This window comes from Loxodonta africana, chromosome 3 (assembly GCF_030014295.1).
Source record: "Loxodonta africana isolate mLoxAfr1 chromosome 3, mLoxAfr1.hap2, whole genome shotgun sequence".
In the NCBI taxonomy this organism is placed as follows: domain Eukaryota; kingdom Metazoa; phylum Chordata; class Mammalia; order Proboscidea; family Elephantidae; genus Loxodonta; species Loxodonta africana.
The window spans coordinates 194,237,567-194,253,076 of record NC_087344.1 but is presented as its reverse complement, the minus strand read 5'-3'; the positions used below and the strand labels follow the sequence as shown (position 1 = coordinate 194,253,076).

General features: G+C 41.4%; 1 protein-coding gene across 1 annotated transcript; it reads right to left on the bottom strand.

The window, feature by feature from the left end:
• Nucleotides 1-6,568, bottom strand: FCER1A (Fc epsilon receptor Ia). The gene is made up of 5 exons (XM_023554155.2): nt 6,456-6,568; nt 5,999-6,019; nt 4,625-4,879; nt 2,463-2,717; nt 1-976 (listed from the first exon to the last, which is right to left on the bottom strand). The coding sequence occupies exons 1-5, from the start codon at nt 6,508-6,510 to the stop codon at nt 789-791; spliced, it is 774 nt and encodes a 257-aa protein (XP_023409923.1). The 5' UTR covers nt 6,511-6,568; the 3' UTR covers nt 1-788.
• Nucleotides 6,569-15,510: the final 8,942 nt, after the last annotated feature.

Below are 15,510 nucleotides of genomic sequence, written 5' to 3'. Positions count from 1 at the left end.
CAGTTCCAAATTTATTTTATTCAAATTGAACTCTTCTTTTGCAGATGCTAATACATGAATCTATTCATTCTTCCATTTATTCAACCAACGTTCATTATGCAGTTAACATTACATACCACTTAAGCAGTTGGTTTAATGAAGCAGTTTCGCGAAGCATTGATCACAAACGTTTCTATGTATGTTGTGAGCTATATTTGACAATAATCCCCTCCTCGCATGCCTCATTTCTGGATTTTAGGATTTTGCAAGGAGCAGAGATAGAATTAGGGATACAGGTGTGGAAGCTCCACTTCCAGAAAATAGTGAGCAAAGGAACACATTGAGAGGAAATAATCTCTTTTCTTTTGGTTTGGCCGCTCCTTTGATCCAATTAGGGGTCATCAGAAAGAATTCTTGGATGGAAAAGAATGGAAATAGGATTCTATACCTGATGGTAAGAGGACCTTCAGGTCCTCTCCAGTCAAAGTATTCAGGATTGAGTGAGAGTTGGGTTTTACACATATTGTTTGCCTGTCTGGTTGCCTCTCATTATCTCTACACACATCTACTCCTATCCCTGTTACGACAGTAACTGGAATGGGATGAAACCCTTCCTTTAAACTACAAATATCAATTAGGAACAAGAATAGATGTGGGACAGCAGCCCTGAGAGCCAGATAATGAGGTACGTGCAGGAGTTCTGGAATGAGACCCCCAGGATCAGGGGAGGAGAAACAGTGGTTGATACCGGAAAGAAATTGCTGGTGCCGGAAAGAAATGCTGGCGAAAATGTTTCTTGAGTGATGACATCATTTCTCTTTGAGGTCTGGCTTAGGTTTTGGATGCTGAAGCTTGTTGCCTTTTCTGGTCCTCTTAATTTTCAAGAACAATTTGAACTCCTGCTGGGTGACGATAAACAATCCTGTGTCCACAGTAAACATCATCCCCACCAGCAATGGGATAAAAAATTGTACCCAGAAGTTGTCAATTTGTTGAGCTACAGTTGCAACAAGAAACATAATTTGTATTAGGAATCAAACAATGATGTTCAGGACTTCATCCTCCCCAAGCAAAGGACTCAGAATGGCCCTCCATCTTCTAGCATGATATGGCGTCCCGAAGCAGAGAGAAAACTCTCACGAGATTGCGTCTCTCAATTTGTGCTCCCTGAACTCCTGAGTATTTCTCTGCAACCCCTGTGTAACAGTTCCTCTAGCCCATGTACCCAAAGGGGATGGCTGGTCATAGGAAAGATGATCCCTTTCTGGGGGCTGACAAGTCCAACATTCATATATGATTTGGGGGATGGAAAAAAGGCAGAGAGAGGGCAAGGGTCACCAGTGACTTGTTTCTTAATTAATCAATCATCATTTCTTGCATGCCAGTTGGGTGAAATGAAGGTCTTAGATTAGATCATCTTTAAGTTGCCTTCCAACTATACTGTTTTGTGGTTCTGTTATTTTATTTACACAGTATTGATTTTCATGATCATTTTAGAATTATGGAGCCCCAGAATGCTACAGCTAGAAATCACTTAGAAATCAACTAAAACAATGGCTCTCAACACTGGCGGCACATTACCATTACCTGTGAGAGCTTTTGAAAATACTGTTGCTCAGGCCTCACACCAAAGCAATTAAATTGGAATCTCGAGGGATGAGACACGGACATCAGTATATATTTTTTAAGTTCCCCAAATGATTCTAGGGGTGTCTAGACCAAACATTTTACTTGACAGATGAGGACACTGAAAGCCCAGAGACAATTAAATAGCACCAAGGTCTTCAGTCAGTTAACAAAGTATTGGCATTAGACCTTAATTCTGACTTCGGGCCTTGTGCTTTTATTAGTATGAGTAAAGTTTGCCAAGTAAAAGTCTTATTTCTACCTTGCAAGGCAAATATCTCAAAAATTTCTTCTTTCGTCACACAAAGTTTGGAAATAGCAATTTTCCTCATAAGCCATGAAGACAGCCCACCTGCTTACCCTCTCCTCACCAAGCCACTTTCCTTATCCCCAGATACACAAGGGCACAGCCTGCTGACTTGTTGATTTCTTTTCCCAGCCCTCCTCAGCTGAAACAAGCTCTTCAAGCTCTTTACAACCTGTGTTCCTTCAACTTTGAAACTCCCTTTCAATCTGGTAAATACAAGTGGTTCTCTTCAGGAGCAACAGATAACTTTGAGATCAAAATAGCAATCACAATCTGTTATGCTTGGGTAGTCCTTAAGAGCTTACAAAGCCATTTCACAAATATTACCCCATTTAATCTTTATAGAAAATTCCATAATAAGAGTAGGTATTACTATTACCATTTAACAAGTAAAGAATCTTAAACAGAGATTAAGAGACATGCTATATCTCTGGTGTCTTTTGCAAGGTATCACAGCTGCCCCCACTACACACATGGCAATCACTCAGGCTCAGATGCCCTCTATTCCTTCCCTTGCTATGGACTCCTTCCCTTTCCTTTACAGACTCACCTTGTACAGTAATGTTGAGGGGATCAGAGATACGGCGTAATTTCTCAATAAAGCCCTCGCAGTGATAGGTGCCACTGTTTTTGAGGGTGGCCTTGGGAACTGAAAGGTTGTGGTTCTCATACCAGTACTTGATTGCTTCACCATCCTTGTAGTAGATCACTTTGTATGTATTCCAGTTCTTCCAACTGTGGCACCTGATAAGGAAGGGCTTACCCTCTGTCATCGTCTCAGTAGGTACCTGAAGAAGTAGCCAGTCTGAAAAGCATTCATTGTATTATTTATTTAGAAATAAATTAATAAATAATTGTTTAATTAAATAAAAGAGGATCATGCAAGAGTGTGTATGAGAAACCAAGGATTATTATTAACCCATTTCTGGGCTGGCTAAGCCAATGAAAAAAGGAAAGACAAAATAGAGCCTGTCTTCTATATGGATAAGTCCTCCCTCCTCCTGAAAAGCCTGTGGGCATAAAGACTTTCTGACTTTTCTCCTTAGGCCATCCATTGGAAAGCCTGAAACCCGGGATTCCCTTCAGATCCATCATTGCTTATTAGAGCCACTGAGAGTGAAATAAATCTAATCTGCCTGGGGAGTTTTAGTGTAGAAGAGTGTCTATTTTGTTCTCTTGCACCCCCTGGGGGCTCCCCAAAGGTTCCTCAGAACATGTTGTTGTTGTTACGTGCTGTCAAGTCATTTTTAACTCGTAGTGACCCTGCAGGACTGAGTAGAACTGCCCACAGGATTTCGGTAGACGGGGGAGTAAACTCAGGGGTAGAGCAAGTGTTTAGCATGCATGAGGCCCTGGGTTTGAGCCCCAGCACTTCCATTACTAACTCATTCAAGGAGCCCTGGTGACTCAGTGGTTACACACTCTGCTGTTAAGCTAGAGGTCGGCAGTTTGAACCCACCAGACATTCCACAGAGTAAAGATATGGCAGTTTGCTTCTGTAAACATTACCACCTTGGAAACCCTATAGGGCAGTTCTACTCTGTCCTACAGAGTTGCTGTGAGTCGGAATCAACTTGACATTTGGTTATTTGGTTTGATATTTACAGGAGCAGATAGCCAGGTCCTTTCTCCCATGAGGTGGTTGGTGGGTTCAAACTGCTGACCTTTCAGTTAGCAGCTGAGCACTTCAACATGGCATCACCAGGTCTCCTTTAGAACATGTATGACAGTTCAATTAATTATGTAATTATATGTTTAATATCTTCTTCTCTGGTTCTACGGTCTAGAAGGGCAGAAGCCATGTCTATTTTTTATATTATATCCCCAGTGCCTAACATAATGCCTGGAAGTTGACCGATACTCAAAAAATATTTGTCAATAATGAGTCAGTTAAAAATAAGAATTTGATTATATTGACTAATATCATTGAAAGAACTGAAAAACATTCACAAAAGGAGAATTTCGAATAGACATATGGAAAATTTACACAAGCATATTTTATTTAGGAGCAATCCTTGAGGATTTCGCTAGAAACTACTCCAAGGAAATGAAAAATCTATTCTACATTGATTTAGTTTGTATTTGCAACTTGCATATGAATGTTGAAACATCTTTTTCACTCAAGAGGGAATGTAAAGTAAAACAGTGACCAAGTCATCCAAATGCAATCATTAGTTTGTTCATTCAATGTTTACTGACTAACTTACATATACCTAAGCAGGCTGTGCTAATTAATTTCTGGAAGTAGGAGAAAGATAAAGATGAAATAAACATAAGATCCGTTGTTCAGTAACAATACGGGAGATGAGGAACGTACTTATCTTTCATAAGGAAGAGTACAATCTTATATTCAGGTGTGGCACACAGATTATGCACAGCAAATCTTTAAATCAAACCTTATAATTCTATTCCACAAAAACAGCTCTTTGCACTCATCCAACATGCAATTTGACCACATAATATACATCTGCACATGTGCAGAAAAGACAGTCAGAGGCCAAATGGAGAAGAGGGATACTATGGGAGATGACCAGGATATTGAAAGAGGGCAGAAGGACTGGAGGAAGGAGTAGGAGTGGAAAAAGAAAGATTGACAGGTCTTGACTGACACCTTGGTGCCCCTAAACCTTGGAATAACCTGTTTCCTTCCCATCTTCAGATGGGCCATCTCTTCTGTGGGAGAACCTATATTCCCATTTCCCTGAGACTTACCACTGAAGACTTCCAGGTACACAGGTTTGCTCAGGTTCCGTTTTTTGTTCTGACAGAGGTATTCCCCACTGTCCTGGATGCTGGCATTCACGATGTTCAAACTTGAAGTCGTCTCAGGTAAAATCGTGCCATTGTGGAACCATTTAGTGGTGTTGACTTCAAGGGACTTGTCCACATTACATGTAAGCTTCACATTCTCTCCTATAAATATTCTATTCCATGGGGGATTCAGGGAAATGATAGACTTCCAGATGACTTCAAAGAGATCAAAGTGTGGAAAGAGATACAGAGGGGAAAAATCATTGAAAATTATCCAGGCTTAAAAGCACAGTCGTACCAATGGTCAGACCTTCAATGGGCAGTCTACCCTTGCAGTGTTGGCAATAAGACCCTGTCCTGATTCCAGGAAAGGGATTAAAGAAAGGAGGAATACAGTGTTATGGTTTCATCTCAATCTAGATGAAAGACAGGGCACAAATACAGGATATTTAAAAACAAACCAATCAGTTTACTGTGTACTTAGGACAATTCACTCCAATTTTCTTGATTTTGATTACGGTATCTCTAAAGCGAGGACTGCGATCTCTTTTCAGGCAGAGACGATGTCTTTCATGCTCAAGCATTGCCCAGCACAAAGGTAAATGCTCATTAAATGCTTACTGAGTAGATGAATGAGTGAATAATGGGTGAATGAATGTGCTGGACCAGAAGACATATGAGATATCTTCCAGATGTAAATTTTTATGACTATGTTCATATGGAGTACAAAATATATATAATGCTGGAGAGCAGAGAAGAGCACTAACAGGGTCAATTTTGAGTGGCTTCTTTTTTTTTTTTTTTTCCAGGAGCAAAGATATACACTGAAGATTTGGATAAAGGCCAAGAAAGTGGCTCGATGGTGATGAATAGTGATGTAGTTAGAACAGCATTATTCCAAGGGACCTATTTCGGAATTCTGTCCTGTGTTAGCTGTGTCACCTCCACCAAATCACTTAATCTTTCTGAGTTTCAGCATTTTCAGTTATAAAATAACAATAATAATTTCTGTCTCCTAGAATTGTCACTGAGAATTGAATGATATTATATGAAAGTGCCTGGGAGAGCAGCTGAGATATTTAGTTGTGCAACAGACATGGTCGTTAGCATAAAAAGAGGAAGGGCGAGTTGAGACAATGAAATGGTATGTGTGAAGATTTCAAATGGGGGGAATGAGGGAAGACAAGGCAAACTGGAGATGGGAGGCAGGTTGGCCAGAGAACAGATTCATAATCATTAGAAAACAGAGGAGATGAGATGAGGGGAAGCAGTTAGTGAAAGGACAGAATCGCCCAGATACATTGAAACATGGAGGGAACAAGGATGAACACTCACCTGCTAGCACGCCAGCTGGAGCTGCAAAAGTCCAGAGAGAATTAGTTAACATCTACCCCTAGCCTTCTGGGACACCTGAGGGCTGGCATTTGGGTGTGGAGACGAGGTCCATGTTCATGGAATCCAAGAGCCAACCATATTCTCAGTAATCTGACCCAAGGAGAGAAGGAACTTCTCTCTTGCCTCTCCCCTCCCTCCCTTGGTAGGAATCTTGCCCTCTGAGGATACCCAAGTGATTGGAAGGAGGCAGGCTGTCAGTTTGGATGCTCCCTTAGATGTTTCTCAGCCCAGCTTCCTCTCCTTTCAGCCTATCTCCACTACAGTATCCCTGCTAAATGCCCCATGGTTTGCATATGTCCTAGAAAAAGGCACCACTTAGACTGCTAAAGCTCCTACCCTAACTGCTCTCTAGATCTGTTTTGCTCCTTCCAGGAAGGGTAACCAAACCTGTACTCACAGAAGAGCAGTAATGCTATCCACAGCAGGGCAGGTCTTCCCACAGAAACAGGCATCTCCTCTGTACCTCGAGGTGCCGACTGGGTTGTAGAGACCTATGGTCTTAGATATGAAACCAAAAAAGGAGAAGGAAATGTTTTTTTGTATCATATCTGGTTAATTTCATCAGCTGCGCCTTGGTTTGCCTCCCTCTCTGGAGATAATAATCAGGGAGGTACTGAATTGAGCAATTTTATATTTACTCCCTTACTCTGTTCCCCATCCCACCTCTAGATACACACCTGGAATCTGGAGAGAGGCACACTGCTTGGTGTACAGTCATAGGGCTTTCTTAAACTGTTGATTCATGTACAATGATTTATTTTGCAACTTAGAAAAGTGAAGTGGGAGGGACAGCCAAATAAAATAACAATTAATTATTGAGCCCATAGTATATGCATTGTTAAGTACATGGCTACTAACTATTGGTGGTTTGGACCTTCTCAGAGGTGCTTCAGAAGAAAATTCTGGAAATCTGCTTCCGAAAGATCACAGCCATGAAAACCCTGTAGAGAACAGCTCTACTCTGTAACATATGGGGTCACCATGAGTTGGAATCAACTGGAAGGCAATTGGTTTTTGTTTGTTTGGTTGCTTTAGTATATGCCAGGCACTATGCTAAATAGTTTACATCTGATATTTCATTCATTTCTGCAATAAGCCTATGAAGTAGGTGCTGTCATTATTTATATCTAATAGATAGGAAAACTGGAGCTTACGGAGATGAAGTAACTTGCCTTAGAGTACCACCTAGTAAATGTGTAATCTAGGGCTCAGTCGTATAAACTCTAACCCCAGGGTAAAACTCTTGATCATTATAATATGCTGTTATGTGTGTTCAGGAGTATGGATAGCAATTGCCGAAATTCTTTCAGGGTTCTCCTGAGCTGGCAACCCTCTTGTTACCTAATTTTCTGCTCATTCCAAACTAAACCAAAGCCTTTACCCTCAAGTTGATTCTGACTCATAGCAACCCAGTAGGACAGAGCAGAACTTCCGCATATGGTTTCCAAGGCTGTAATCTTTACAAAAGCAGACTGCTACATCTTTCTCCCACAGAGAGGCTGGTGGTTTTGAACCACCCACCTTTCAGTTAGCACCACCAGAGCTCTCTCTGTTCATCCATTAGTCCACAAATCCACAAATTTTCATCTCATTCCCTGATGATTCACTGTTTGACCAGCAAATTGGGGACACTAAAATCAAGCAATTGCTTCACCCTACCCTCACATAACTGATTACATCTCTTTGTTGACTTCTACATTTCCTTTATCTTATTAAAAAAAAAAGTTCTCCAAATATTATATCAGCTATCTGAGTACAGTGTATTGCTAATTTCTTGTGCCCAGGCTGTCATCCCCAGGAACATGTGCTCACTGAAATCAATCAAGTGTGTCTTAACCTTACTTATTGCTATAATTTTTTTTTTTAATTCTGGACATACATATGTTCAACACTCAGATACAGCATTCCTGTCCCCAAATTTTGACCTTTCATTGATTCTCAGAGGTCTTAATCTATATTTCACTGTGCAGCAGCAGAGAAATCAAACCCCAGTGGCCATCCATGAACTACAGGGTCTGTGGGCTATGAGGTGTCCCTGTGGCCAGATCCAGGGTAAGAGGTGATTGACAGGGACTTTTGTGCCTTGGGACGCCACTGGTAGAGGGAAGCTCAAGGCCCTGCCCATAGAGTGCCTCGGCTTTTGTAGCTTTCTCCAAAATTGGAAAACAGGGAGAAGGTCCGATGTGAGGCTTCTTCCTCTCTAAGTTCTCCACAACTGGGTGAAGTCCACATACGATTTGAACAAAACACCTGTCTGCTTCATGGCATAGTATGAGTTCTCCCTGAGGACCAGACACAAGGCTAATATGCTATGTGGCTCATCTACTTTACTCCTCCCACCAACTCTGTGGTTGAAGAATGAGGAAAATAATGTACAAAAAGGTTAAGGACACACAGCTGGCAAGTGTAAGAGATTCTCATTTTTTCCTCTAGTTTATTAGGACCAGGAGACCATCAGCTCTATTATCTTCTTTCTTCTGATGCCTTTGACAGAAGGTGTCTGGTCAGGAAACAGCACTCAGTAGTGGAGGCTGACTGCCTGGTAGATCCTCACAAGAAAGTCAGGGGCTTTAATACTTTTTACTTCTTGTCCAGACCTAAATGATTACCTACCTGGGGTTGATTCAAAAGAATGAAATGGAAACTTCCGAGGCTCCAAAAGTAAATGTCACTCAGAAAGCGACTGAGACTGGGGTTATGCAAGTGGAAAAAGATTCTCCATTCCCCCTGTCCTCCCCACTCCCCCCGCCCCAGGAAATGAAAATAAGACTTCAGGAAATAAACCAAGGCTTATTTTTAGAGATGAATTTCTCTCTGACATGGAAGGAAGAATAGGGTGGAATTTTTCATAGAAATAGGATGTGAATGGAGGCTACCTGCAAAATATATTCCCAGCACTGATTTTAATAACAAAATATGCAATCTCTCAAATACAAAGGTGACCATGCTACTTGGATCTTACAGATTGATATAGCTAGAGCTCATACCCTACAGACTATTTATAGGCAGATCTTACCATATATACCAATTAAAGGTTGCCAGTGTGCCGGGGGCCAGCCTCAGCAATGAACAGGGTTACCAGAGGAGGGGTAGAGTTCGGCGAAAAAGAATGAGAGGTAGTGTGTCTTATATTTTCATTTTGCAGAAAAAGAAGCCTCTCTTTATTTTTTACATGGTCTTTTATATCATAAGCTTACAAAAGCATAACATCGCATGATCAACAAAGGGGCAGTATAACATCATTTCCCAGAGACATAATTTTCCAAGTGACACATAGTACAGTTCCGCATACACACACAAATACAATGAGCTTTTGTTTAGTTGATTTAGAGTAACAATTGACTTCATACTGCTTTACACTTATGCTTAATCTTGCAATTCCTTCCACAGTTTTTATAATAATTAATCTTTTTGCAAAAACCATTGCCACATAGGCTTTGTCCATTTTGTCCAGGGTGGCCAAATTTTTGAAGTCCAGCCACTTTGGGTTACGTCATATTGTCCACAATTATGCCAAGGACAATTAGCCCAATCTCTATACCCAAAGACCAGTCAAGCGCAGCAGTGAGCGGGGTAGACGAGAAGGTTGACCTGTAATTGGCTGAGAAATTGGCTGAGAGAACTCACTGCCTTTTGTTTTTCCACTTTTATGGGATCATGTGTGGGTGGTGGTTTAATCACAAAAGGGCCTCGGTAAATACCAGGATTCCACCATCCTGTTTTTGTTTTCCATAGTCGAGCTATTTGTTTTCCCCCTAAGACAACTTCATGTTGATCCCCAAGTAATACACGGGCTGTCCCTACCCGGGATCTCACTAGGGGATTATGAGTAGGACGCCCCCCGTCCAAAGGTCCCTAAATCTATAATGGAATTTTATGCTTATACATTCTGCTATACACAGGCTGAAAATGAAACAGAAACATAACACAGATGACAGAGATATTCCTGACTTTTCAGGAATTCTTCAATGTCTATGCTAGGGGCAGTGGGTGCAGAGGGGCCGCCCTTGCAGCCTGGCTCTTCCTGACTTTCCAGGAATTCTTCAATGTTCATGCTGGGGGCAGTGGGTGCAGAGAGGCTGCCCTTGCAGCCTGGCTCCTCCTGACTTTTCAGGGATTCTTTGATGTTTATGCTGGGGGCAGTGGGTGCAGAGGGGCCGCCCTTGCAGCCTGGCTCCCAGCATCTCCCCCTTTTTTATTTTTTAATTTCGCTAGATGAAGATCTGAAGCCACCTTTTGGATAGCTTGATTTAAGATTCAGAAGATGACTGGAAGAAAGAACAACAAAATCAAGAATAAACATAAAGAAATACCCGTGTTTAACAGAATGTTTTTAAGACTATGTTTTTGAATAAAGGAATTTAAGGAATCAATAAATTGTTTGGCTGTTTGAGAAGAGGAAAAATCTTTTTCTGCTTTTGTAATATCTTGTATTTCCATATGTAATTTGTCAATATTAAAACTCAAATCGGAATGATTCCATATGCCCTGGATATGATTTTTGATTTTTTCCCAATTATGTATGGTAGTATTTACAGGCAGTGGAGTAACACAAATCCATTTGAAACTTACATGGCATCTCAAAGTAAGTCGCACTTTGAGATTAGTGATTTCTTGTCCTATATATAGAATTGCTTCTTCAAGGGCATTAATTTCTTGTTGTAATTTTCTATCAATGGCTTCTTGTGTGGCTAAGGCTAAAGTAATATTTTTACTTAAATTATCTACATAGTTTGCCGTATGAATCTGTTGTGTTAACGCCATAGCAGAAAGTGAAAGAGAAGTTGCTAAAGCTATGAGAGCGGAAATCCCCAGTATTAAAGCTGCTACAAACCGTTTGGCTCGAGATAAAATAGCAGAAGCTTGTTTTAAGGCTTCTAGGCCTGAATCATCATACCAATCTTCTTGTAAATGTACAGGAATCATAATATATTTTGGCTGTTGTAAAATCATCATACTTTCGACAGGAATTGCAGGATTTATACAACTGGTCAGTATACAATTTTCACAAGAACTAACATAATGTGTTTTCTTGTTTTCTATAACAATACTAGAGTGATTGTTGCGGCTAATTAATAACACATATGGAGCAGGTACACAAGCTTGAATATCAAAACTCTCATTATTAAAAGGACGGGACAAAGTGACATTGCCGGCAGCAGTTGCCAGTCTCCACAAAGATGGATGTATGTTACCCGTGAAGGTAGAAAGAATAGGCGGAACCCATCCATTTATATGCCAACGATTAACTTTTTGTGGGAGAGGGACTAAGGTATCTTGCCAATTAAAACGATATCGAGCTGATTGTAAATATTGACGATAATCATCTTCAGGATTTAAAATACTACAGTCAATAAGACGTGCAGACATTTCAGGCAAAGCATATACAACTTGTGAATTATACATACAATTTCTCCAAATAGGAAATCCTTTTGAAGGGTCAATCATAGCCCAATCTTGATTGCTCTTAGAATCCTCAGGAGGCGACTTATCACAGGTAGGAAAAAGAGGAGTGTGTACTTTTGGGATACCTTTAAGAAAGTCAGTTTTTTCTGGAAGGATGAGGCGTAGAGCCCATAATAATCTGTAAGGCCGTTGGTTTTGATTTCCATTAGGTGAATCAGTAATCATTGATTTGAAGCCAAAAGGAATACAGCCAGGGATAGTTTTTCGCAAATTTCTTAATTGAATACAAATAGGAGGATTATCTGACATACCAGAATAGGAATAATTAGAATTAAAGCCCTGAGGGTTCCAAAATATGGTTTCGCCCCCCAGTAATGCAGAATTATTAGTAAATACAGAGGGGGAAGGATCTTCCCAGGTGACGGGATGAAATATAGGAGGTTTTGGGACATAAGCCCAATGTATGTCAGCCGTAACAATGCATACCTGGCAGGAAATAATAGCGAGCATAGCCACAAAAAGAGTACCCGCATTTATGGGAATATATTGATCCACGGTTAAGATGTGAGCCAGATGAGTAAGTTTTTTGAGTTGGCCCCAAGTTGGTGGCTCAGCCGCAATGGTTTGATGGGTTCTTGAATAAGGAGTATATCTCCGGCTTCTCCACCGCCCTTTGTCTCGAGATGAAGAGTTGTTGAGATTTGTAGAGGGTTGTATAAAGTCAGTGATAGGGGATGGAGTAGAAGATGAAGAGGAGGAAGAATTAGAGACAGGCGAAGGTGGGGGTGTAGATGGAGCACTTTCAAGAGACAGATTTCTCAGAAGAGTCATGGGAGGTGTTAGGTTTGTGAGCAGTGAGGGAGGAAGTGTTGGAGGATTTTTGGTGGTTTTTGGGTCTTGCATGTCTGATGAGTCTGTCGGGTATCCACAAAGGGGAAATTTTGTCCTGTAGGAAAACACAAGCATAGCCTCTTCCACAAGAGATTAATGGGTCAGGTCTTTTCCATTTTCCATAACAAGAAACTACCCCCTGGTAAGCAGGTTTTTGCCAGCTGATACCAATCATAAGGAGTCATCCAGCTGGTTGACAGAATATCTATTAACGACATTGTATATGGAGACAGGGGTCCATATTCTTTGCAGGCATTTTTAACCTCCTTGAGGAATTTATAAGAAAGAGGAGTCCATTCTGCATCCTCATCAAATTCCCCGCTATAATGTACTGGAAAGCACAAAGGGAGGGTAACGTCCCCCTCAGACAAGCCTTGTTTTAAGGCTGCTTTGATTTTTGATTTTCCTGCCAGAGAAGGAGGTGGGGGAGGTAAAGGTACTCTATTTCGAGGAGTAAAGGTCAATGATTTAACCTCATACTTTGGAGGCTGTGACTCAATTTGCAACTTTCGTAAAGGAAGAACAATATCCTCATCTTGATGATATCTAGCAGCCTCCTCCTCTAGATCGACTTGCTCCTCCGGGCTCAGGGTGTCATTCGTGATTGGATTAGATAGACCAACAAAGGGGGGGGCTGAAGGGGTAGGCACTACAGAAGGATGTTTCTGAAGCAGAGGTGTTTCTTCCTCCTCTAAAGTGGGGTCAGAGTCAGGATTGTCTAGTACTTGGAATGCTTTAACAGAATCGGGAGTTGGGTCAAGAGTATCTCTGATAAGCATCCATAATGCAAAAGCATCAACAGGCACCCCCTCAGGACCACATCTAGTATAATGTTTTTGTAGCTGTTCTCCCACAGCTTTCCATATGTCCAAATTAACCGAGCCTCCCTCTGGGAACCAGGGGCATTGTTCCTGAACAAAATGTAAAAACCGAGCTACTCGGCTTCTAGTCACTGCGGTTCCCCTTTTTTTGAGCATACACGTGATGATATCAATAAACAGTTTCCTTTCTGCAGAGGATGTTTGTCCCATAGTGTTTTTCTAGTATTCTCCTGCTTATACAGGGGTCTAACAACTTCTCATATGTTTTGCCTATCTTTCCTTTCCTATCCCCGTCCTCTCTAACGACGGGGTGGCTAAAGGGAGCTTTTCTCCTTTCTTATTTAGCTCTAGGCAACAGCCCTATCTACCCCGAGACGACAATGCTTACCTTCAGGTCCCTGTTCGGGCGCCAGTTGCCGGGGGCCAGCCTCAGCAATGAACAGGGTTACCAGAGGAGGGGTAGAGTTCGGCGAAAAAGAATGAGAGGTAGTGTGTCTTATATTTTCATTTTGCAGAAAAAGAAGCCTCTCTTTATTTTTTACATGGTCTTTTATATCATAAGCTTACAAAAGCATAACATCGCATGATCAACAAAGGGGCAGTATAACATCATTTCCCAGAGACATAATTTTCCAAGTGACACATAGTACAGTTCCGCATACACACACAAATACAATGAGCTTTTATTTAGTTGATTTAGAGTAACAATTGACTTCATACTGCTTTACACTTATGCTTAATCTTGCAATTCCTTCCACAGTTTTTATAATAATTAATCTTTTTGCAAAAACCATTGCCACATAGGCTTTGTCCATTTTGTCCAGGGTGGCCAAATTTTTGAAGTCCAGCCACTTTGGGTTACGTCATATTGTCCACAATTATGCCAAGGACAATTAGCCCAATCTCTATACCCAAAGACCAGTCAAGCGCAGCAGTGAGCGGGGTAGACGAGAAGGTTGACCTGTAATTGGCTGAGAAATTGGCTGAGAGAACTCACTGCCTTTTGTTTTTCCACTTTTATGGGATCATGTGTGGGTGGTGGTTTAATCACAAAAGGGCCTCGGTAAATACCAGGATTCCACCATCCTGTTTTTGTTTTCCATAGTCGAGCTATTTGTTTTTCCCCTAAGACAACTTCATGTTGATCCCCAAGTAATACACGGGCTGTCCCTACCCGGGATCTCACTAGGGGATTATGAGTAGGACGCCCCCCGTCCAAAGGTCCCTAAATCTATAATGGAATTTTATGCTTATACATTCTGCTATACACAGGCTGAAAATGAAACAGAAACATAACACAGATGACAGAGATATTCCTGACTTTTCAGGAATTCTTCAATGTCTATGCTAGGGGCAGTGGGTGCAGAGGGGCCGCCCTTGCAGCCTGGCTCTTCCTGACTTTTCAGGAATTCTTCAATGTTCATGCTGGGGGCAGTGGGTGCAGAGAGGCTGCCCTTGCAGCCTGGCTCCTCCTGACTTTTCAGGGATTCTTTGATGTTTATGCTGGGGGCAGTGGGTGCAGAGGGGCCGCCCTTGCAGCCTGGCTCCCAGCACCAGTGGAAGCCAATAGGAGCCCCTTGGTGGCACAAGCAGTTAAGCACATGACCACTAGACTAAAGGTTGGTGGTTCGAACCCACCGAGAGGTGCCTCGAAAGTCAGGACTGTTGATCTTCTTCTAAAAGCTCACAGTCTTGAAAACTCCATGGAGCCATTCTCCTCTGCCTACATGGGGTCACCATGAGTTGGAATTTACTAGACAACAATTAACAGCAACAATAACATGGAAGCCAAGAGGTCAAACAGCCTGAGTCAGTTACATGATCATTTTCTGAGTGGGCATAAAAACTCAATATATTGGGAAAAGATTTCTAACTAGTGTTACAATTCTTGGATATTCCCTAAAATAAAAACACAGAGATAACCTTGAAATAGAGTGCTAGACCATCAACAGAGCATAATTTATATTGTTTTTTATAATGTATAGGTGTGCGCATTTGAGATATAAAGCTGCCCATCTTCCAGAAGTGTAACCAGCCTCTCACACGTTCCAAATGAGGCATCGTTTGATGCTTTGTAGTTAAGAGATCATAGGATTTGTTCCAGCAAATTGACCACGATCTTTGCCTTATAAACACCATGTTCTGGCCAAGAGACCCAAAGGAGCTCAGACTTGCCTTCATGCCAGCCACAAGACACAGAAATTAAATGAGCTGACCTCTCCTTCAGAGCCTGCTGAGGGGAGTGGTGGTTGGTGTAAAAGTGTTTTTAAACCCCTGAATACTATATTACATTAAAAAAAATTAAAATAGTAAAAATAAATTAGTACCCAGGTG

Coding starts and splice junctions, on each gene's coding strand:
- FCER1A (XM_023554155.2), bottom strand. CDS start 6,510: ATGCCTGTTTCTGTGGGAAGACCTGCCCTGCTGTGGATAGCATTACTG. Junction 4,880..5,998: donor TCCAGCTGGCGTGCTAGCAG/GTGAGTGTTCAT, acceptor ATCTCTTTGAAG/TCATCTGGAAGTCTATCATT. Junction 2,718..4,624: donor GTACCTGGAAGTCTTCAGTG/GTAAGTCTCAGG, acceptor AATGCTTTTCAG/ACTGGCTACTTCTTCAGGTA.